This window comes from Telopea speciosissima, chromosome 6 (genome assembly GCF_018873765.1).
Source record: "Telopea speciosissima isolate NSW1024214 ecotype Mountain lineage chromosome 6, Tspe_v1, whole genome shotgun sequence".
Lineage (NCBI taxonomy): Eukaryota > Viridiplantae > Streptophyta > Magnoliopsida > Proteales > Proteaceae > Telopea > Telopea speciosissima.
Genome location: NC_057921.1, coordinates 66562336 through 66587981, shown reverse-complemented (window position 1 = coordinate 66587981; position 25646 = coordinate 66562336). Strand labels below are relative to the sequence as shown.

General features: G+C 39.9%; 2 protein-coding genes across 2 annotated transcripts; one reads left to right on the top strand and one right to left on the bottom strand.

Moving 5' to 3' along the window:
- Positions 1–5351: 5351 nt before the first annotated feature.
- Positions 5352–6251, bottom strand: LOC122663810 (protein yippee-like At4g27745). Its single transcript, XM_043859459.1, has 2 exons — positions 6089–6251; positions 5352–5714 (listed from the first exon to the last, which is right to left on the bottom strand). The coding sequence occupies exons 1-2, from the start codon at positions 6179–6181 to the stop codon at positions 5487–5489; spliced, it is 321 nt and encodes a 106-aa protein (XP_043715394.1). The 5' UTR covers positions 6182–6251; the 3' UTR covers positions 5352–5486.
- Positions 6252–12489: 6238 nt separating this feature from the next.
- LOC122664754 (calcium-binding protein KIC-like) lies at positions 12490–12997 on the top strand. The gene has a single exon (XM_043860727.1). It carries the CDS (start codon positions 12520–12522, stop codon positions 12898–12900), a length of 381 nt encoding a protein of 126 aa, XP_043716662.1. The 5' UTR covers positions 12490–12519; the 3' UTR covers positions 12901–12997.
- Positions 12998–25646: the final 12649 nt, after the last annotated feature.

Sequence of the window (25646 nt, the reverse complement as noted above, 5' to 3'; positions counted from 1 at the left end):
ACAGAGAGAGGACAAGGTGGTCCCACTGGGAAGAAACCAAGGGACTGTTCCAGTAATCATTTCTCCTGGCCTAGAGTTATGACTATTGGCAGGAAATGTCTTTTATGAAAACGAAAAAATATTTCCTACGTGGCATTGTTGGGGCCTGGGCTGTTCTCCCAAAAAATTCTCTTTTTTTGGGTTCTGAGACTGGGAGTCCGAGTTTACCATTCAGTGGTATACACGTGGAATAATCAGTAGTTAAGTTTTTATCTGACGTGTCGTACATGTGGCAGGTATTTTGTCGTCTACCCTCTTTTGCTTCCAAAAATGCTTTCATTCCTTGACGAAAGAGGGGGACGAGGAGATTAGAATAATCGGAGATGTGGCCGGAACTTTGTAGGACCAAACGGAGATGACGTGGTCCTGACATGTTCCACAAACCTTCAATTGACTGCCACGTCATTTCCACCGCGGAGGGAAGTAATCATCGTGCCACGTTGATAATTTATGATAGGAAAGCGCCGTAAATACGAAGGGCCTAGGGTCTCCTTACTATCTCCTACTATTGTCCGCTGTCAAGGATGTAGTACACAGAATCGGTGCCGGTATATCTATATCAGTTTTGATCGGATACTTGTGCCCCTCAACTCCTCAAGAAACAAGAATATGATCTGATTTTTTGGAAAAAAAAACATTAATCGGTCGTTGGGCACGACATGTACTAGCGCCTACAAAGCCTTGCGTGAAAAGACCAGCACATCCCTTGAAAAGCTGAAAAAGACCAAGGGTACCTCGATCTTTTCACGCTGAACTGTGTCTTGGTGCAAATACACGTCGAAGCACAACACCAAGTAGCATTCTTTCTCCCTGATCTTTTTTACTATTTTAACCACCTGGTTTTATTAGTGATCCAGTATCAAGCTTATATCGATATGGGTCATATGATCTATCTGATAGCTTAATCCATGTCAGTTGTTGCGTTCTAAGAATGAGAACTACAACAACTCGGCTAGAGAAGAGGAAAAAATAATCATCCAAGAAGGGTCTTTAATGAGGTGAGAGTGTGTGAGGTTCAAAAATAAGACGTGAGAGAGTATGCATAGGAATCTACACACTCGAGTCTTGAGTCATAGAATTCTTTTTTCCACTCATACTCAAGAAATATAAAGAAGGTATTTCAAAGTTCAAACACAACATTTATGAAACATGAGGTACAATAAACATAATATTTTCAAGGGAAAAAAGAACGTTTCGAGTGCAACCTACGCCTAGACACAACCCCCCTTAAAATGACCACCCCACGTCTTACAAAATGAAAAATCCTTATAGTCGATGCCACTGTAGGAGCTCCCATTGGTATCCGTGCTGGTGCAAGAGCCACATAATCGGACTATCATTCTTCTTCTCAATTTTCCAAATATGATGTATCCCAAACATAACAAATAAAACGTGAAGTAACCCAACTGTAATTTATCCTTAAAAAATGGACATAGCCCTATATATGTTGGCATTTGTTGTCATAGACTAAACAAGACAACGAGTAAACTATAAACTATGTCACATATTATATGATTCAGTAATTTTGTTACAATTTCTATCGCCTATTACACAGTCTACATGTACAAAGGAGAGTACGTAATTCGATATAGTTACTCATAATGTATCCAACCCTAATCAACACAGAAAAAATACTAAAAAAGAAAGAACGTTTAACACAATTATAACACAACAATTTTGAGTTCAAATCCTCTCCAAGTAAGTGGATGAAAATTACTCTCCACATACGCAACAATACTAACTACTATTTGTTCTAATCACCGTGATGGAAAAACTTCTAACAGTTATCTTTCAAAAAGAAAGAAAGCAAAAAAGAGAAAACGAAGAATCCATGCGGCATCCATTATTCCAGTTTTACATTGTGTTTTCAGATATTTATGTTTGTTCAAAATTTCGTGTTTTATTATTAATTTTTGTGCATCCTATCTAACTGCTGCTCAATGGGACTTTAATCACAACTGGACGACCGATAAAGTCTCAGCAACGATAGTAGGTCCTTGAGAGGATCCCATGTTAGCTCCAAGACGTTGGTCTCTAACTAGAAAAGTAAATGCTTGAGCTTGAGAAGCTTCTGGACCAACAATGGACGATGGTGACGACCCAAGTTACTGAAGCTCCGGAGGGGAAAGGGGATAGCCTATCGGGCTTATACTTACGGGCTTCCAGACTTCCAGAAGGTAGAGCTTCTAAAAGGGAAGGAGTGGAACCAATAAGAAGCATCAGTTTAGAATCTTTCTCGTCTCCAGCCTAAGAAGCCCATATGCAACCCTCCTTGCCTTCTTGGACTACTGGCCAACAAAATTTCCTAACCGATAATAGCTTCTCACTACTCATGCGAGTCATGCCTCATTGCTTCCTAGAAGCTGCCTTCCAAAAGCCCATAAGCAGAAGTCCAACAAATTTAGCCAAATATGCTTTTTGCTAGCTTAGAACCATCAGAAGGGGGTGATTGAGAAACCAATTTATGAACAGTGATTGAGAGTCGTATAACTATACGGCGACAGTTTTTCTTCTCCTACGGACTATGGTGAAGGAAATCAATGGTAAAAATATCGGCTTCCTAGGAGACAGATCCAGCAACAAAGAATGAAGGGAATCTCTTCACCATGGGTGAAGGCAAACTTGATCTTAACTATTTTTCATTTTTCATTACAATTTAGGGCCACGCCATTCAGGATTCAACGTTGGAGAGGTCCAAACCAAGGATATAAAATATGGATTCGGGGATCGGATCAGTCCCGGCCAATTCCAATTCCGGCACCGAATCAGTCCCAAAAACCCCCTAGATTGCACTAGAGTCTACAGCAAAATAGGTCTACTCAACAACTTCTTACATCTCCCAAGTCTCAACACATTTACCCTTCCTGTCTCGCTCCACAGCCTGATCTTATACATCATGAGAAAGTGAAGTCACCTTGGCTCCATCAATAGATTCACAAGTAGTTATCAAAGAGTCTACGTTTAATAAAGAATAGCACCTCCCACCAATAAAGTGGGGATAATATGTAAAGTTTTTTTTTTTTTTCTTAAAGCAAGTGGCAAGGATTATATGCTTGAATTCCATTAACAGGTAAAAACTTCAAGCATTCCTCAAAAGAAATCAAAGACCTGCTGGTGTCCTGGATGGCAGAGCATGAGATGGCAGTCCAAAAGGAGCTTGATGCAATCAGTGGAACAACAAGAAATGCAGTGGCAGCAAAAGGTCACTCATTCAATGGCTACATTGTAGCAATATATATGGGTTTGGGACTACTGAACTTATTATTTCTCATTGTTATATATGCCCATAGTTGGATTCTATTGACTTGTATATAGATCCTGGTCATTAGTGTAGTTTTAAGAATCCTTCCAGTTTTGGAGCTACATTAATGCAGGATAAGATTTACTTTGGTTTAGAGGAAAAGATTGATGACTGATAGCTGATCAATCAGAAGTAATTACATCTATAACTGCGGTGCATGGAAATCCAGCAACTACTTGGGCTTTAAAAGTTGAATTCTAGGATTTGAAGAGGAATTTAGCAAAAGGTCTAGAATGGATTCCTGTAAAAGGTAAAAGGTAGAGTGCAGCAAGGTTAGATAGCAAGTTATATAGAGTCGAACAGAACAAATGGGTCGGCCATTTAGTCGAAGTCAGTCCAAGATTTGTTGATGAAAACCTTTGGGTTCAGAATTAGATAAATAAAGGGAGAGGGTTCTCTGAGCAAGCGGGTCTAGAGGAGCTCACCAATGAGGTGTGTCAAAAAAGTATCGTGTATAGGAAGGCAGCAAGTCATTTCATGTGAAGAGAGAGATAGAGACAAAAGTGCTAGAGTACCCTGCCCCAGAGGCTCAGGGAACCTTTTCCCTAAATAAAACAGAGTACCCAAAAAAACAAAGAAAGAAAGAAAGAATAAACAGCAATCAATCAATAGAATCAGTTGAGTTCAATAAACAGCAGCAAAACCAAGTATGCTGCAGTTAAAATATGAAGAGAAAAAGAGGAATGTATTGAATTATGAAGTCTACTAATTAGTAATACTCCTGACGAAGAAGACACAATGGCTAGAACATCCTCCAGACATGCACTAAAATTTTACAGTAGTAAAACTGGACTTTCTCATAAAACATATGACAGGTAGGAGGAAAGGGAATGCTTACAATGCTTCCCCCCAATTGCTTAGAGAAGAATTCATGAGCTGAGACTCTTACATAAAATTTAAGTTTGAAAACCAAAAACTCCCCCCCCCCCCCCCCAACTTACCATAGACTACCCAAATAACTTTAGCCTAAACTAGACCAAACAAAGCTCAAACAAAAAAATGGAAACAATTAAATCCAGACTTGAACCAGGAATATATCAAAACCAAATTTCCAAAATACCTAGTACAACCCAAAAGAGGAGAAAGTCAAAGAACATAATTGATATCTAAATATCTAATTACTACTTCCAATGCACCTTATGCTATACTAACTGTGCTCTTTGATCTGAAGTGGCCAGCTGACCCCAAAGGAGGTCCCATATTGCCCAGCCTCCCTCCCCCCAATAACTAAAAACCAAAAACATGAATTGGGTTATTTGATGCTCCAAGAAACCTATTTCCGCAGCAACTTGCTGATTTGAGTCTACATGCCTGAAGTTGATTACATCAAATATGAGACTTCTCATCCGAAGGCCACAGTAGAGGTAGAACACTTCTTACACTAAAAGAGGACTAAGAAAACTTGAACATAGAAATTATTTCTGAAAGCAAAACTGGATTACCTCACATTAGGAAAATTATGGATGCCACATCATTATACAACAAGGGAGAGAAAATGCCCAATACTGAAAACATTTCATCAACACTTCCAAGGAACATGCATGCAACGCCCAACTTCTTAACTCTAGCCACAAATTGTGTGCACGATCCCATCAGTAAAACTAAACTTTCAGGCCTAACATATTGAGGGCTGATCCAGAAAATTTCCGGAAATAGAACTAATCACAGCACAAAGAAGTGTATATATTTGGCAATATAAACAGGTTTGAGAAAAGTAGAAATATAACTTTACATCCGAGAAGCAACCTAGCATGAAACTGCGATCTAATAGTATTAGTCCAGCATAATGTCCACTCAAACTCAAAATGCAACATTGGAAGAGACATGATAGAAAGTTGTTAATCATACTTGCATTTTTATTTCATACCATACACATTCACCTGGGCACAGACAAGAGGTAGAGTATTCTAATAAAGAACTTTCATCACATTAGGAAGTGGCAGTTGAAGGTTTACTTACAGAGTAATTAATCAAGTCTACAGTACACAACTTTCAGACTAGACATAGAAACAAGAATGCACAGAGAAGAACAAAAGACTAAAATATTTCAATTGGTGAAGATTCTGTACAAGCCGAACATCAGAAGAATTGAAATCTGACAAACTTACAACAGCACTGCGATTCATGAAAGAGGTACCACAAGTGGTTACCAGTTCTCCTTGACCATCTTCGATTTCTCAAGTACGAATTTCCCTTCCTTATACTTCTGTGTTGCTTCATAAGCTCGCTCATATTTCCAACCCAACACCTCACGGCATTCACAGCAGTAGACATCAGCAACACTGTGGAGGCCAGTCAGGAGATGCCTGTCTTCTTTTGGACCCACGACTATGTTCATCGCATGGGAGAACAGAAAGGCTCGCCCGTTTCTCCCCTAAAATTGTTTTAGAAGAATATTTGATACAAGAAAAAGAGGTAGAGCATATCACAATTTGTTTGAATGAAAAAAATTGTTTTTGATAAAAAAGAAATTACATCTGTGTTCCTCCACCTATCCCTCTCACACAAACACAGAAGGAAGAAGGAGAATAAAGCACTTAAATCTGAAATCCATGAGACTTTAGAGTGGTTGCTCTTAATCTCACATGGAACCTATTATAGTTGTGAATGAGTTTAATTGCCTCCCTTCTTTCTGCTGCTTAATTATTTCCAGAGGGGAGTGAGCAAAAGAGGGACTAGCCATTCCAAATCCCAAAAAAAATTCAACACCAATCTATGAATTATAAGAGCAGTAGTGCAAGAATTCACCTGAAAAGCTTTAGAAATGATGTCGTCGTGAAGGGAAACATGGTTTCGGCAATTACAGCAACTGTACAAGCGAGGCCCAACCAATTCCGCCATCGAAGGAAAAGCTTAACACTAACTAACCCCCTTTAATGCTCTCAAAAATCGAAATCTCTGGTAAAGACCCAATCGTTTGAATCAAAAAGAAGTTCAAGGAAACAGAAATCGGAACACGCAGGAAATTATCATTCCCCCAAAACCAAAAAATTCAGGTAAGAAATTCAATTAACCCGTACGAATTTAAAAAATAAACACGTATTCACCCAAAAAAATAAAAAATAAACACGGCAAATCGAAAGAACAAGAAGGAAAATAACCTAAATCCTTGAAAAACTTATCATACAAAACGGAAAAAATTAAGGGGTTCTTCCTCCTAGTTCTGGTCGCAGAGAAACATAATCAGAGCAGGAGAATTGAGTAAGGATTAGGTAAAGTTATAATGAAAAGGAACAAGAAAGAATAAGATAAAAGCTTGAGTGTAGCATTGAAATAAGATATTAAAAACCCAAATAAAAGCCATAAATTAATGGGTTGAAAAGACAGGGTAGGTATAAGGAGTTTAAAGTCCAATAATGTCGAAATTACTAAAAACAAATAAGAACGAAGTGAAGTAAAAATAAAAAACCCAGAAAAACATAACGAATTTATAATTAAAGATCATATTCAGCAGTAAAAAAGAAATTGTAAACAAACAAAAATGGAAATGAAACAAAGAAAACTAATGGTTACATAAGTCAAATGATTGCAAACACATACCCAGAAAGAGAGAGAGAGAGAGAGAGAGAGAGAGAGAGAGAGGGAGAGAGAGTATGTTGTCAACAGTGATGGTTAGGGTTTTCAGAGAATCTTCAAACCTGAAGTGTTTGGACAACTTCCACTGGAGAAGGCCATGGAAATTAGGAAAATTACCTCACCTCACAGGGAAATCCACAAAAATGCTACTCCGGCATTTCCATATGTTATGTTTGGAAGGCAAGAAAAGACGGAAAAGAAATAAGATAAAATTGATATAGATTTTTCTGATTTTTTACTTTTGGGGAAAGAGAATGCAACGTGATCGCACAGCCCACGCCCCTCTGCCCATCCACACACAGGGACACGCTAAATGAACAGCGCACTCCTTGGAACACTAACTCTGTAAATGATCAGGGGTATCATGATCATTTTATGCATCTCTGTGTGTCAGGACGTACAGATAGTGTGTTTGGCACGATTGGGTTGCGTTCTTTCTCTTTTTTGTTTTTTAGATTTTTTCTTTCTTTTCTTGTCTTATGCTTAGGGCTGTAAACGGATCGGATTCGGCTCGGATAGTGCTATATCCACATCCGCATCCGATTAGCTATCGGATGGATTCGAATAGTGCTAAATGGATACAGACACGGATACGGATCGGATATTTTATCCGTTTACATGTAAATATAGCTTTTCGGATAGCTATAGCCTACCCGTATCCGCATCCGTTTAGCTTTCGAAGGGATTCAGATAGTGCTAAACAGATTTCGGCTATTCATTTACACCCTTACTTATGCTTCATCATACTATCGTCGATTCAAGGCATGGGATCGATCTTTATAAAAAAAATTGATGGATTAGGTTTTGATGTATATCTATTGGGGAAAAGAAAGTTGTTTGGACGCTTGGCATATGCGTCTAGACCCAAACTCGTGTCAAATTATCAGTCCATTCTTTATGAATTAAAAAAATATCATCCATAGTGCCATCTCTTGCCCCTAGCTATTACATCATGAATTTATCTAAACTAAAATGTTTAACTACTAGAGATGGTGAGAGAAATAACATTAGTTTTGAATAAGAGTGTCAATCGGTTTAGTTTGATTTCAGTTCAATTCAAGATATAGAATGCAGAAACCAAAATTGAATCAACCTGCAATAGGAACAAATTTTCAAAACCAAAGCAGAATTGACTTGGGTCAATTCAGTTTCGATTTTTATTCGCTTTTGTGGGATGAATTTATTTTGCAAATTGTTTAGTTTGATTTTTACCCATTTATTTATGTAAAACAAAAAACAAATGGAATAGAAATTCTGAAATATTTTAAGAGTTGTTTTGATTTTGAAATTGAAATTGATTTCACTATTGCTTTTTAATGAGCGTTTTTCTTCTCTTGATGGTCTGACCACCACCACCCTCTCTCAAAGAAATATAGAGAATAAATTCTTAGAAATTGAATTACAAAATGGAATTCTTATTCTTGAAATAATTTAGATTGATGCAACGAGAACAATTTCAATTTCTTGAAATCAATCCAAAATCCAAATAGCAATCATACCAAATCTGACCTAAAACAGTACAAAACAAATAAAAAGAACAAAGTGAAGTAAAGTAAAAAACCTAGAAAAATAAATAAATATTTGAAGAGAACGGATGAGGACCCGAGAAATCATTTGGGATCCCAAATTATTACATTCATTAAAAACAGAAGGAATTTATGATTAAAGATCATAATAAGCAATAAAAACAGAAATCGTAAAGAAGCAAAAATGGGAACGAAAGAAAACTCATGGGTTCAATAGAGGGCCTTCCCTATTCCTTGCTTGAAGTTTGGGGTTCTTTGCCGATCAAAGATCATCAATCGCCTATCAAGAAAATAAAAATTTAGAAGTGTAGAATAGGAAGAAAAAGAAGTAAATCCTTGGCTTTGAAATCCAACCTGACCATGGTGACTGACATATATATCAAATTAAAAACGGTTGCAAACACATACCCATTTTAGGGTTTTTGTTTCAAATCTGAATCGATCACTCGAATGGCTGGCAAGTTCCAGTAGACTAGAGATGGCCATGGAAATTACCTCAAAAGGAGATCCACAAAAGTGCTACTCCGGCATTTCCATTACGCTATGTTTGGAAGGCATGAAAAGAGAGAAAAGAAATAAGAAAAATAGACATAAAATTTTCTTAATTTTTTTTCTCTCTCTTCATGTCTTCCCTCCACACGCAATGTTTGCACCAGATTATCGTCTGATTCAGGGAATGGGATCGATGTTCATATATATATATATATATATATGGGGAAAGACACAGCCACTGGGATGTGTGCGGTGCACTGTCCCTTGAACCCAGACACGGACAAGTGAAATAACTGTCCGCTTTCCCGGGTGAACTTATCCAAACCAAACCATTTTATGGCGAGGGAAATGACCTGTGAGTCTTGGTGGGATACTGGGATCCATAAAAAGTGCTACTGTCATGGTTTAATTGCATCTCGAATTGGTATCGTTACCCTGGAAACTGATATGAAACTGATATGGATAGGCATGGATGGATCGCCTTTTTAGATAATTATGTCCTTGATTTTCTTTAAATGTAATTTTTTTTACTGTTTTACCTTTAATCTGTACCAACGTGGGGACCAATGAGAGTATGAGTAGAAACATCAACATGAATAAGATTTTTTATTTAAGGAGGGAGGGGGTGGTAATTTCACGCACTCATCTGTTTGGTTGGAAGAATCATGCGACCAGAGAACATTCTTTAATAACCCTTATTATTATCATTATTACTTTTGTCTATGATGTTTTTTCTTTCTTTTCCTACCTTCTAGACATAGCGTATATGATCTGTGTCAACCTTAACAGTTCACAATCAATTCTCTCCAGCTCCCCACTGTGTGCCATACTTTCGTCTTGTTCAAAGCATGAAATTGGCGTTCATATATTTTGATTGAATCGGTATTGCCCCTCCGAGACCTTGTAGTGGCAGGAGCCTTGAGCACTGGGATGTCCTTTTTTTTCTTCAGTATGAACTATATTGAAACCAAACCGTTTAATTGGAACAAAACCAAATTAATATACTAGAGTTGATACTAGGGGTGCAAGTTTGGCCCTATCGGTCCAAATCCTCCATGGCTCATCCTAAGGCCGATCAGGGCTTGGTCTGAGATATCTTGGCCCTAAAGACGGGTTAGGACTGAAAATTTCTAGCCCTGAATTAGGGTCGGGTTTGGCCAGGATTGACGCCTTGGTCTGAGCCTGACCCGGCCCAGCCCGACCCTATTTTAAGTTATACTATTAAATATATATTGATATAATTTATACATTATAAATTTTAAATGTCACCCACATTTTGGTTATATAATATATTATATATGAAGATAATAAGTGATATAATACTTTTTCTTATAGTGTTATTTTACGTAAAATTAATAATTTTTTCGCTGGCCCAGTCCAGCCCATGCATCTCCCTACCCCCTACCCATGATCAGGGCTAATCAGGGTTAGCCCGGCCTGACCCTGAGGGCGGGTCAGGATTGAATTTTTCAGACCCTAAGTCAGGGTCAAGTCAGGCCTGGACCCAGCTAAGGTGACTCAGGATTGGACTAGGATTTTATAAAGTCCGGCCCAACCGACCTTATTGCAAACCTAATTGATACCCATGCGATGTGCCAGGCAAAGGTATCTTATGTTTCGAGTTCTAAAGAGGTGTTCCCAATCATGGTTTAAGCACAACTTTGCAATGTCTATCTTAACTTGAAATTGGGGGCAAAGAACTTCTTGCCCATTTTGCCAATTTCAATTCAGTCGGAATTAATCTGAAAAACCCTAGAATTGGCCTTCGAGATCTGAAATCCCCGCAATTTGCTCCAAAAACCTTAGAAATGATAATGCTGTTTATTAAACGGTTCTAATATATCTGATCAAAATTCAAAACCAGTTAATAAATGGTTTTGGTTAAACTGTTTTTTTAAATGGTTCTGATTAACTATTTTTTTTGTCGGTTATTAATTTTGGACAATTCAAAACGAACCTATTTAAAACCCAATAAAGAAATCTGATGATTCACAATAACAAAATTGATGATGGTGACCATGAACCATAACATCTAGCCCAAATTATGACTAAAGAAATAAAATAATAATTAATTCAGGCCGTGTATATAAATTTCTGCTTTAAAGAATTAAATTAATTTACATGTTATAAATCCATCCTTAGATCAAGCCAAGACTAATCGATTTAGTATATATAATCAGTTTAATAGTGTGTCGATTGGCTCAAAACCGAAAAATTATCAATTCAAATCAAACCGCATTGTTTAATAAATGGTTTCACTTTTTAGAATTAGAATCAAACCAATTAGCAGTGATTTATCGTTCGGATCAAAACCAATTCTTTCGATAGCTTCAATCTACAATTCACACCCTCACATATGAATCCCTTGCTAAAACCCAAATCGTTCACATCCCGTGATTGGTGTAGTATACAATCGTGAGAACATGATTATTAATATCAGTATTGGGATCTATATTGGTCTCGACTCTCGACCAATATCGATACTGATACGTATTAGATTTATCGAATGATTTTACCCTCAATTTTAATAACAAGTTATTTTTTAGATATAATTACTCATAGTCATTTAACAAACAAATCGATACCAATATCAATACCGATGATTAATTCATTTTTTTAATAAAAATACAGATATTTAATTCCATGGATCAAGAACCCCGAATCTAAATCCTCTCCAATGAGGCATGCGTCCAACCACCACCCAGTGAGCTTCTGACAATTGGACTGAGATGCACATTTCCTGATGATTGACTGAACACTCGTCAAGATATGTGCGACACAACCCGGCCGTTGGATGCTCAGTGGGCTCACCAAGTAATTTTCCCCTCAATGCAAGTTTTTCTAATCTACTACAGTGGTTTTCACTATTCTAACGACCAAAATAACGAATCGTTATCCTCTCTTGTTACAACACGGTATTATATTGCATCGTGTGACGCTGCAGAGGCTATGTGGCACAATAGACCCCATATAATGCACATGACCTCTGCACCCACCGCATGATACTTTACACCACCGTGCTGGAAGAGGAGAGGATAACAATTCCAAATCTAGAAGAATCCTAAAAAAGATTGAAATTGAAGGAGGGAGACCCAAGGAAGCTTCGTAGAAGCCTCACTCCGGACAACCTAAGGAAAGGTCCCCATGATCATGATGTAACAATTACGAGAACTTTGGCCATTAAAATCTCGATAATACACCCACCACCTTCCTAGAAACCGGTCAATTATGACAAAAACTTTTTATGGAGAAAAAACAATTATTGATGAGGAAAACTATTCCCTGCAACTAACCCTTCGATCTATGTGGGCTCACCAAATCGTTGATCAAGGATCATTGATCATTCCATTGGTAATGGAGAACGTGTTTTGAATGATGAACCACAGAAACTTCACCATAAGATATTTGATAAATTGCATAGCAGAAAAGAATTTGTCCACATTTATATTCTGTTTCTCCACTTAACATTCTTTCTTTCTCATTGTATAAATATGGAAGGGAAGGACTGCAACCCATGTCTTTGAATTATTAATAAGAAAAAGGTGAATTGGGTCATCTTCAGGTCTTCCCGTGGAAACTGAGAATATGGAGAGCAGGGGAATTTCGTCTTCAACGATTGATGGTCCGACTAATGAATACGAAGATCTGTTGCCGGTGATGGCAGAGAAGCTGGATGTGGAAAGTTTTGTGTCGGAGCTTTGTGGTGGATTCCAATTGTTGGCAGAACCTGGAAGAGGGTTGATAACGCCGGAGAGCTTGAGGAGGAATTCGGCCCTTCTGGGTATGGAAGGGATGAGCAAAGAGGATTCGGAAGCGATGGTGAGGGAAGGAGATCTAGACGGCGATGGAGCTCTCAACGAGACGGAGTTCTGCATCTTGATGGTCAGACTCAGTCCCGGGATGATGGAAGACGCCGAGGCTTGGCTTGAGAAGGCCCTCCATCGGGAGCTGCAACGATCTGCTTAGTTAGTTTCAATCTCAATTTAAAATTTTTTTTTCTCTCTTTTTCCCAAACTTTTAATCATCATCATTGTACGTGTTCTTGAACTTCTTCCTCAGGAAATTAGAAGTAAACTACCTACCTGAGGTTAGTTGGTAAATCATTGTGGATAATCTTCTATTGTCCTCTGCTTTGGTGCTCTGTTTTCTCAGTGCAGTTTAAGCTCTCTTGTCTACCTTGGTGTTGATCTTCATTAATCAATCAGGTCAGGGAAGGAGTTGCAGAGAAACGTAGAATCAATTAGTACCATTGACCATCTCATTGTTCAAAATTTTAATCAAATAAAATGACCCAATAAGAAGTAAGGACCTTAAGGAACTTGCTCATCCTAACACAGGAATTTGGTTGAGAATCAAAGTGAGAAAAATTAGATTTTGCAACAACTAAATTTTACTTAATTTTTCATTTAACATCATTCAAACATTTAGGGAAAATTTTAGGGTAATATATTGGATATTGTTAAAGGATCCAACTTAAAATCTCAAGGCATTTGATAGAAAGAGTTCAAGTATATGAAGAAGGATCTGAACAAACCAATGTGGGAGTATTAACTCTATAATTCCCAACATTTCTTTCGTGTGTAGGTGGAATGAGATGTGGCTATACACTTGGAAAGAAAATTTAAACGGACAGAATTAGGGATAATGAGCTTGATACCATATTGGAGGGTCTAACCCAAAATGTTAAGGCATTAGATAAATAAAACTCGGTCAAATTTATGAAGGCAGTAGAACCTGAAGAAACCATGTGGAACTCTAACTCCATTAGTCCCAGCATTTATATGTACTTGTCCTTGGTAATCCTTATAGGTAGACCTTTTCAAGTATATGAAGGCACCGACGACCTAAATAAACCATTGAGTTCCTACAACTCCCAACAGTTACAGACACTTGTTCCTACCAGTATGAGGAGTTTTGGGGAGTCTTCGTTTCTTGAGGATTCTCCATCGTGGTTTAAAAATTTAAAAAAAAGATCTCCCAAATTGGGCGTTTAAATGGGCCAGCCATGGACAGAAGGCCTTGAAGTTTCTAGGCCAGCCCGGCTGGCTTGTTGCCCAAGACCATCTATAGCTGGCCAGGACTGAGGCCTACATCCAAGCTTTGTAAGGATCGAGATGGATCTGCGCTTCACATGGATTGCCGTACGTTGGGTTTTTTTTATTGGCTTTTATCTAGATCGGTTGTTGGTTGATTCAATGATCTTGTTTTTGTTATCGATTTGAATGTGAGATGAAGATTCTTCAATGACTGGAGTTTTCAAAGAAGATGAAGTCTTCAAGAGGTGTAGTCTTCTAGTAAATGGAGGAATTGAGTATCTAACTATGTTAGAACTTACAAGAAAGTAGAAGCGGTTATGGTGATTAAAGATATTATGTTTGGTGGAGTTCCATGTGTCTCTTTAGAAGAAGTGTGAGTGAGCTTTCTCTAAGGAGAGAAAGTCAAATCTTCTCCAACAAGTTAGAGGAGAGAGAATTAATGGGTTTTATCTAAGAAGAGAGAAAATGCCAGAGAAAAAGGTGTACAGACATCAAAGGAAAAAGAATGAAGAGAGAAAGAGGAGGTGACTGAGTGTCCAAGTGAGAAAGGGTGTACAAGAAACTTAAGTTTGGATATCAAATTGCAAGGTTGTGCTATTTGTTTATTCCTTCTCTTGTTCTTTGTGGAAGATTGATCACTTCGTGGATGCAGGTGGTAATGTCGAATCTTGTATGATGTTTTCCTTTTTTTTTATATTTTGTTTGTACTTGTTGATCTTCAGCCTATGGAAAAATTGGTTTGAACCTGAGGCTTCAACTCAAAACCTAGTAGGATAAGAATTTACGCTACACACTTTTACCAACTATGCTAGACAGCTTCTATATGCGTAATTAGAACTCGACTCCTTCTTTTGAATGTCTTTTGTCTTGTTCCCAAAACTTCTTTAAGTTAAAGGTATAAAAGGGTTTTCATTAATAATTTAAAAATGACTTATATTATGTCATTATCAAGAGTTGTCACACATTTTCGAATATACGTGTGAAACAATAGTATTTATCCTCATGGGAAAAAAATTAATGTTATACTAAAAGGACAAAAAGATAAAGTTTTTCAAATTATTTGACACCTTAACTATAGTATTGGTATCAGCACGAGTTGATAATGATAATATGTCGATACATATCAGCCGTATCAAGCCGTATAGACGGTTTTGTCCTCACTTTTATTAAAAATTGGATTTTTGAACACTTACCCTGTCACACCCCTATCCCGACAAGGGATAAAATACAATATCGAGGGTATGATTGGGGTGACACGCGTCATCCCACCTCACCGCCAGGATCTTGATGCGATGTCAACTCACATCATAAACCAATATTACAATACAATAATATCGAGTACGAAAGACAAAGGTATATTACATTTCCAACGATCATAAAATAAGCGGGCGTTCTGATGATTACCTCATGTTCATACGGCTAAGTGATACGTAAATAGTTTGGATGGACATCCCGAATGACCATAGCATAACTATCCCAAAACAAGTATAACAATAAATATTTATATAAGGCACGTGGCCCCAAAAAAAAAAAAAAGAAGGAACAAGTCCCAAGTATCAATACAGCCCGTAGGCACAATCATCATGGGCAACCATCGCCATGATCCTCGATCCACGGTCTCGGCTCCACAAGTAATCATCCGCATCAAAATCTAAAAAGAATGTGTACACGGGGTTAGCTCCACCGAGCTAGTGAGAGAGAAAAGGGGATGCACAATCACACAATCACAAATAGTCCATGGTGCATGCTATTATTAATTCATTTACCACCTAACACACAATGCTAAGTCAATGGGTATATGCTATCTGCAATAACTCGGGAAGACATTGTGGATCCTTCCATTCTCACCACAATGCAACCTCAATTATTACTATGGAGCCGCGCCGTCGTAGTCATCACCACCCAGGGGACCCGATAACCATTACTACCCCTGGCCTGGCCTCTCTAACTCTCCACAGCGCGGTGCTCGGCTACCCAACACCTAAACCCCTGTTGGTAAGGGTCGTAGCATAGGGAACCGATCCTAACCACAGATATACTACATGAATCCTATCGTGTTGAGAGGTACATCCGGGTGTGTCAACGCCCCATTCCATCTAACACCGGTACCAAGACAACACGGCGCATACGAGCAAGAATGAGATGCAATATACAATTCCACGTAATACGGGGTTTCGGTGCCGTATTTCCAAGACCGTAACCCAACACAAATCCATATCATCCAAATCATCATCATCGAATAAGAATAAATGCAAATATGCAATCATGCTTGAATGATAATGTCACAATATAATTCATAAATGCATGAATAAGCAATAGTAAACAAACTCAAACAGCCACCCAAACCCACTCACCAATTACTTCAAATGGAATTTGTATAAGCGCAACGATTCCCACTCAAAATCACTCCATTGCACATATGTTGGCGCCTATGGAAGTGAATAAGAGTGTGAGAGAGTGTAGGGGAGGCCTCATAGAGAAACCCCACCGTTTACATAAGTTATAAGCCTTAAAAATTGCATCGGAGGCAACGTCGGACTCAGCAGAGCTTGCCTCAGACCTTGCCTCCGACCTTCCCTGCAGGCTCGGGACACATCGGAGGCAAACATCGGACTCACGCAGCTTGCCTCCGATGCAACCCAAGTGTGATTTCAAGGTCTTTAAAAGCCCGGGGTTGTCCCATTTGGTTCTCTAAGCCTCAAGGGACAAGGGAGGGGTGTCTTGGAGTCTATTTGGGTCTTAGAAACACCCAACATTCAAAGATTTAAGGGGGTTTAAAGGATCAAAAGCTCAAAAATCCAGATTTGGGGTTTTCTTTGGTGGTTGAAGCTTTAGAATCAAATAGATTCAGCAAGAGGTCAAAATAGAGGTATTTATAGGATTGTAATGAAAATAGGAAAGCATCCTACAAGGGAAACTACACATGACTCGAGCTAACCCTTTGGGTTTCCAAAAAGAAATCCCCATCTTGGGGCTGCAACCAACGAACCACCCAAGCTCAAACGAGCAAGGGGGAAGAGAGAAAAATGGGGGAAAAGGGCACTTGGCTTACCTGGTTTGAGGTACACACGATGTACCCTCTTTAAAGCTCCAAACCCAGCAGCCATTTCCTTCTTCTTCTTCCCTTCCTTCTCCTTCTTCTCCTCCTTGCCGCCTCCTCTCTTCAAAGCTCTCCCCCTTTTCACGATTAGGTTAGGAAAGAAAAGAAAAAGAAAGACTAAGGAATAGTCTTACCCCTCTCTCTCATATAGAAAATCACTTTTAATGGCCTGTTTGGATAAGGCCTCATAAGTGTAACCTAGGGTCTATTTGGGTAGGGTCAAACATGGCAGGACACCCATAGCACCTTAGCCATAGGGTCTCACCGACAAGAGTCCTTGTCGCAGCATTGGATGCGGGGTCGGAGGCAGCCAGAACCTTGCATCCGATGCGAGTAGGAAGGTGGTTCCCACCATAAGAGGTCGGGGCCTTTGGACCACACTTCGAGGGCTTTGAGAGGGCAGTAAGCACACAATAAAATTTGGTCAACTACTTACCCCGACACGTCAAGGGCAACCTCCATGGTCCCGACTAGTTTCCATAGGCAACCTCGTACTATGGTCAATATAGCTGGTTTGACCACCAGTGAGAACAACTCACCGGCATATGTGGCGTGATAACTACACGTCACGGGGAAGAATTAATAATTAATTATACTCTGGGGTGCGGGTATAACATTCTCCCCACCTTACAAGAAATTTCGTCCCCGAAATTTGAGGCGACTAGGGTCTCAAGTGATAAGGGTTGTTGGATAACAACATCCCAAGTCACCCACATCTTAAACTAAGTCAAAGGTCGGGTCAAGATGAGGCGGTGCCTACATGTCACGAAGCAAGTCGGGTTCCACAATTCTCTTTTCCTTACAGGCTCACATTACCACCGGGGTGTGGTTCACAATAACCCTAGGAAAACAGGGTTCCAACTACTAAGTTAAGTCTCAAGGAACAAAGGTTCCCTAGATCTTCCGGATCGGGTGATACCACTCTAGCCTTGATGACTCGGTCATTCTTGGGTTACAGGATTTAACCCGTCCATGACCCAACATAGGGTTTACATTCTAAGGCTTTCACATCTGGTTGTCTCATTACCTAACCCAACTTTAGAATGATTTGGAATATTGATGGAATCTCCTATTGTTCACTCCCAGACGGAGGAACGCATTTGGTGATCCATTACCCCATTCATATCGTCGTTGGAGAAGGTCTTGTTACATCCTTGATTCAACTTTCACAACCTTTAAACCTACTACACGTTATCCCACAAGGAAGAGTCCACATCAGTCCTCTTTCGAGAACCAATAACCCTTTAATAGTTTTGGTCCAAGTCAACTCTTCAAGCGAGTCTCAATAAATTAACCTACTCGGTCATTAAATTCATTATTCATTACCCTAAGGTTTGGTCAACCAAGGTCGGGGCTCCAACTAGTTTCACAAAGAAGGTCGAGGTAAGTCATACTTATAGTACCGGAGAATCACTCTAGTCACACAAGTCCAAGGTTCTAAGGGATAACTATATATATATATCACACCAATATGTAGGCATAGATTCAATAATTACATTCAAACTCCTATGGACATATCTGTCATCTAGGTCAATCCACCGAACAAGAAGTTCTCAGTGCGGTTCGCTAAGTCCTTTCTTTGGAAAGTCGAATCACGGTGTAGGACTTTCTCTATGAGTCTAAACAAGGTTTGGATGGATCAAGTAAAGTCCAAATAGAGTCATCACTAGCTTGAGGTGTTATGAGTGACTTCCAAATACACGTGACCTTCATGGCTTACTCAAATAAACAGCCCAAACCAGTCTATTACTTTCCTTTCCTAGTACCTACCCACAGGTTTAGATTCTACGCACCCCCTTAAGGGTCTCTACCCGCATAGATTTAGGTTTTCCTATCCATAAGGTTTGAGTCCTTACATTCATAGGGTCTATGGATCTTCATCCTCAAGGTAACTTTTCTCCTTTCATGTAAGAGAGGAGTCACGAGCGATTACCAATGCCTGCTAGTTCTTATTAGCGGGCCCCGTACAAGTCGTAACCTCTTTCAATTTAAAGGTATTAACTAGACTTAAGTGGTCCCCACAAATGGGTCACACAACAGGGGTGTCCGATCTAGGGTATAGGCACAAGATCATCACATATAGGTGTGGTCAAAAGGTCTCCAAAATAGGCTCAAAATCTTAAAAGAAAATCGGGTGGACTCACGAGCGACGTCGGCCTCCGGGTGCATTCGTGGCTCCTCCGTGAAAATAGGTAGAGCGAACTAACGGGCGGATGTGGAATGCAAATCCGTTCGTTCGTCCGATCTCGAAGTCTCAAAGGCCGAGAGAGTTGAAGTCAAACGGATCTACGGATGGACGCATGAGTGTGGATCCGCTCGTTGATCCGCACGTTTAAAATGATAATTTCAAGTTTTGTGCGGAGAGCGATTCACGACAAGTGGATCCGCTTCGCTTGTCTTCGCGAAATTTTATCAAAAGCAGCTGCGAGTTTTAAAACTCACTTTTGGCTCCAAAGAAAAGGACATAATCGCAAGGAGAAAAAGCACTACAGGGACTTCCGTTCAAGCTCTCCCTTAGGTGGTTTTCTTGTAATCCTAAGCCTCAAGGTTCAACTCTCAGTTGTTCAAGATATGACTTTCTTCCCATTCCTACTTTCTCTTTCTTGGATTTGGGATGAATCATTTCAAGGTGTGATCATGTCTTGACTTTGCTTGTAATCCCATGGCCATGTACACCAAATCCATACTAAATCGATTGGAACTAGGGTTTTTGGGTGTAAATCAAGTCCTATTTGATCGATGGCACTAAGTTGTTGGATCCTTGTTTGATTATTGCATCTTTTATAAATTTTCAAGTGTTTGCAAGTATTTTAGAGATTGTTGCTATGTTTGTCAAGTCGAGTTGAATTTTACTAGGATTATGTTCAGGTTTTGGTTGTGGTAAAGTCCTCAATTCACAATATTTTGGGAAAACTCTCCAAGTTCAAATCTAATTTTTTTTTTTTTTTTTTTACATGCCATAAAATCTCATAGAAAACTATCACATTGTCTTATCTTCAAACATATTTTCTTGTATACATGATTGTTGATAAAATACTTAGAATCTTTCCTCTTCTCTTTTGCCATATTTGATTCGGTCTTACTAGATAGGGCTTAGCTTACATTCTCTGAGTTGTCACAAATCATATTTACTTGTTTCCTAAGATTCAAACTTCCAACCACAAAATCTGAAAATTTTCTTTGAAGTTCAAGGCATGCTCCATGATTGAATAAACCTATTTCTTGCTTGAACCCACTGTTTTGTATAAAATATTACTTTCTAGGCATAAAATGGCCATTAACCTCTATCATGTATGATTGCATTCACATAGTGGCCATGCATTCCCTTTTTCCCAACTTCTTAGGTCACAATTTGATAAAAAAATCAGAAATTTCTAGCCTAAGAATCCTGCTGTAACTTAATTGCCTTGGGAAAGGAATCAAAGGCTAGGTTTTAAACCCCATAACCTTACATTGATCATCTACTTAGGCCTTAGCATTCAAGGTATTAATTTGCTATCTACTTGGCTTTTGGCTGCAGGTTAAAACAATCAATGGCTCCAAGAACATGACGTGCATGCGTTGAACAAATTGCACCAACTGTCCTAGATCCACTATGGTTCCAAAAGATAGAGGACCAAGAGCTTTACCGAGACTACTTCCGCTTCGTAAATATAATGGAAGGGCGGGATGTAGTGTTGGATGATCTCAAGCTTACAAGGTGGGGCAGAGATTTGAGGCATTGGGGTGGACCAACATTCTCAACCTTCCGAACCATACTACTTGAAACTCATTCGCCATTTCTATACAAATCGGACACCGAGAACCCGGGCATACAAAATTATCAGGTTGTCTCATATGTCAAGGGGGTTCCTATAGCCTTCACTGCAGCACGAGTTGATCGGCGTTATCAACATGTCCATTGGAGGAGCAAAGACCTATTGTTCACCTAGAAGGAATCCCTATACCTTCATCGGTGGGAGGTATTGACATTCCGCGACCATAAGGCGGTTGAACCTACGAGTGGTGGATGGCTTCGATGAGGTCACGAAGCAACTCTTCGACCACTCGGCGCCTAGAGGGTATCGAGAGGGGTAGATGACATCAACACCTTTCTTGATTGCGATGGTGGCGGTGGTGCAAATGACTATCCCAACTTTCTCTCAACAAATTGAAGTTATCCCGATCGCTTCTTCTAGTTCTTGTCTTAGGATGAACAACTGGGAACTTTTAGAAATGGTAGACTTGTATATTTAATCTGAGATAACCGAGAATCAAAAGTTTGAATTGGAACAAATGAGATCTTGCATTCGAGTTGGGAAAGGCACGATTATGCCCAAACAGAGAATCAAACAATTATAGTGTTTAGATTGGTATCTTTTGATTGAGCAGGATGGAGTCATATGTTTTGTTGGAATGGATGAAGTCATGAATGTTAAAACGGGAAGGATATGATTGCCTCCCAAGAAGATTTGGAACAATTAGATATTTGTAATTAATCTTATATGTATCTCTATGTAGTTAATTAATTCTTTCTTGTTTAATTCATTGTTGATAATTGTGGGTGATTATAATTGATTCATTATTGTTTATGAATTTTAACATATAGTTGCCCATTTATGACCTACTTAAGACTCAACCAAGCAATTACATAGTTGTAGCTTAACAGCCTATGGTTCAATTCCTAAGTTTCATGTTGCCTATTATCTTCTAAGTTATTGTTTCACCACAATCGAGTCTTCTCCTATGTCCGCACACAATCATTTATGTTCTTGAAGATTTTTAATTTAGAACCTAATTGTGGAGAGTAAATCAAGAGTCCGCAAGACTGTGGTTGGTGCAGAGCATCATTGGCTCTGATACCATGTTGTCACACCCCTATCCCGACAAGGGATAAAATACAATATCAGGGTATGATTGGGGTGACACGCGTCATCCCACCTCACCGCCAGGATCTTGATGCGATGTAACTCACGATCCATAAACCAATATTACAATACAATAATATCGAGTGCGAAAGACAAAGGTATATTACATTTCCAACGATCATAAAATAAGCGGAAGCGTTTACAGTAGTTACCTCATGTTCATACGGCTAAGTGATACGTAAATAGTTTGGATGGACATCCCGAATGACCATAGCATAACTATCCCAAAACAAGTATAACAATAAATATTTATATAAGGCACGTGGCCCCAAAAAAACAAAAGAAGGAACAAGTCCCAAGTATCAATACGCCGTAGGCACAATCATCATGGGCAACCATCGCCATGATCCTCGATCCACGGTCTCTGGCTCCACAGAATCATCTCGCATCAAAATCTAAAAGAATGTGTACACGGGGTTAGCTCCACGAGCTAGTGAGAGAGAAAAGGGGATGCACAATCACACAATCACAAATAGTCCATGGTGCATGTTATTATTAATTCATTTACCACCTAACACACAATGCTAAGTCAATGGGTATATGGTACTGCAATAACTCGGGAAGACATTGTGGATCCTTCCATTCTCACCACAATGCAACCTCAATTATTATTATGGAGCCCGCGCCGGTCGTAGTCATCACCACCCGAGGCGGACCCGATAACCATTACTACCCCGGCCTGGCCTCTCTAACTCTCCACATGCGGCAGTGCTCTGGCTGCCCAACACCTAAACCCCTGTTGGTAAGGGTCGTAGTATAGGAACTGATCCTAACCACGATATACTACATGAATCCTATCGTGTTGAGAGGTACATCCGGTGTGTCAACGTCCCATTCCATCTAACACCCGGTACCAAGACAACACGGCGCATCAGCAAGAATGAGATGCAATATACAATTCCACGTATCACGGGGTTCGGTGCACTTCCCAGACAGTAACCCAACACAAATCCATATCATCCAAATCATCATCATCGAATAAGAATAAATGCAAATATGCAATCATGCTTGAATGATAATGTCACAATATAATTCATAAATGCATGAATAAGCAATAGTAAACAAGCTCAAACAGTCACCCAAACCCACTCACCAATTACTTCAAATGGAATTTGTATAAGCGCAACGATTCCGCTCAAAATCACTCCATTGCACATATGTTGGCGCCTATGGAAGTGAATAAGAGTGTGAGAGAGTGTAGGGGAGGCCTCATAGAGAAACCCCACCGTTTACATAAGTTATAAGCCTTAAAACGCATCGGAGGCAACGTCGGACTCGGCGAGGCTTGCCTCCGACCTTGCCTCCGACCTTCCTGCAGGCTCAGGCCACATCGGAGGCAAACATCGGACTCACGCAGTCTTGCCTTCGATGCAACCCAAGTGTGATTTCAAGGTCTTTAAAAGCCCAGGGTTGTCCCATTTGGTTCTCTAAGCCTCAAGGGACAAGGGAGGGGTGTCTTGGAGTCTATTTGGGTCTTAGAAACACCCAACATTCAAAGATTTAAGGGGGTTTAAAGGATCAAAAGCTCAAAAATCCAGATTTGGGGTTTTCTTTGGTGGTTGAAGCTTTAGAATCAAATAGATTCAGCAAGAGGTCAAAATAGAGGTATTTATAGGATTGTAATGAAAATAGGAAAGCATCCTACAAGGGAAACTACACATGACTCGAGCTAACCCTTTGGGTTTCCAAAAAGAAATCCCCATCTTGGGGCTGCAACCAACGAACCACCCAATCTCAAACGAGCAAGGGGGAAGAGAGAAAAATGGGGGAAAAGGGCACTTGGCTTACCTGGTTTGAGGTACACACGATGTACCCTCTTTAAAGCTCCAAACCCAGCAGCCATTTCCTTCTTCTTCTTCCCTTCCTTCTCCTTCTTCTCCTCCTTGCCGCCTCCTCTCTTCAAAGCTCTCCCCCTTTTCACGATTAGGTTAGGAAAGAAAAGAAAAAGAAAGACTAAGGAATAGTCTTACCCCTCTCTCTCATATAGAAAATCACTTTTAATGGCCTGTTTGGATAAGGCCTCATAAGTGTAACCTAAGGTCTATTTGGGTAGGGTCAAACATGGCGGGACACCCATAGCACCTTAGCCATAGGGTCTCACCGACAAGAGTCCTTGTCGCGACATTGGATGCGGGTCGGAGGCAGCCAGAACCTTGCATCCGATGCGAGTAGGAAGGTGGTTCCCACCATAAGAGGTCGGGGCCTTTGGACCACACTTCGAGGGCTTTGAGAGGGCGTAAGCACACAATAAAATTTGGTCAACTACTTACCCCCGACACGTCAAGGGGCAACCTCCATGGTCCCGACTAGTTTCCATAGGCAACCTCGTACTATGGTCAATATAGCTGGGTTTGACCACCAGTGAGAACAACTCACCGGCATATGTGGCAGTGATAACTACACGTCACGGGGAAGAATTAATAATTAATTATACTCCTGGGGTGCGGGTATAACATACCCTTACCATAAACCATTATACCGATAAGTTACCTGCCAAGTATTGATATCAAATATCAATAAGAACGATTGATCAGACATAGACCACATAGCAATTTGGATCCTCCACTGTCGAGCTGCCTGGCAGGACTCTACTGCCAAGACACAACAATGTGGTAAATGATTGCCTTACCCCCACTCGGGCAAAGTGCTCGAGCAGGGGTAAAGCAGTCATTCCCCGCCTTATTGTGTCTTGGCAGTAGGATCCTACCATGTAGCTCGGCAATAGAGGATCAGGGTCCGACCACATAGACCTTAAACTGAATCTATTCCATGGGATAAGAATTGATTGACCTTATCTACGGAGCTAACTAGCATGCATTAGGTAACCTTAATTCTTAAGCAATGGCAAACCATACATTCTTGAATCCAAACCTTAAAGCTTTGAACACATGGATAGGGCTTCACACATTTATTAAGGTCCTTTTATCCTAAAAGGCCTAAGCATAAAAAAAGCGTAATAGGAGAAGGAAAGTAAAAGTAACCTGCTTAACAAGAAATACCTTTTTTTTTTCCGCCTTATCGATCCTATTGGAACTTTAATAATAATAAAGAGAAAAGGGGCAACAGAAAAACAGATAACATAAAGATGGATAAAGCAAAAGATCGAAAAGAAGGAATTTTTCTGTTCTTAGGTTCCCTGTCCGGTCAGGTGCGCAGGTACCTCTCATACGAGGAGCAGAATCGATAACCCCACTCCACCCGGGCAATGTGTTTGAGCAGGGGAGAAGTTGTCAATTTTACCCCTCCTATAAGAGGAACTGCCCACCCAAGGAACTCCGAAATCAACTATATATATATAATCCCATTGCCACATCGAGTATTCGAGTAAACCATTTATTAATTAGAGTTGGAAGGATTAAAGGCAGGCAGGCTTGGTTGAAGGAAGAGAATACGAAAGTTATGGCCGGCAACGATTCAGGTGGTGGTAACAACTGGAGCGGAGTTATCGCTACAGTGGCTACGGCCGCAGCTCTTCTGAGTTGGGGTTTGTCAGCTCTAGTTGATGCGCCTGAGAAGACGATGAAAGCCCCTGGAAGGGATTCCCGCATCCGCAGGAGCGATTTTGAGGATGATCCTAAAGGCTATTTTCGTGATCTGCGCGGGAAGAAGTGATCACATCATCCGATCGATATATCATCTATCGATCGCTAATGATAGTAATGTCTATTA

Bases quoted from the DNA above. Each gene is read 5' to 3' on its own strand.
- LOC122663810 (XM_043859459.1), bottom strand. From the start codon at position 6,181: ATGGCGGAATTGGTTGGGCCTCGCTTGTACAGTTGCTGTAATTGCCGA. The intron at 5,715-6,088 runs GTGAATTCTTGC...AAACAATTTTAG, and splicing joins TCATTTCTAAAGCTTTTCAG to GGGAGAAACGGGCGAGCCTT.
- LOC122664754 (XM_043860727.1), top strand. From the start codon at position 12,520: ATGGAGAGCAGGGGAATTTCGTCTTCAACGATTGATGGTCCGACTAAT.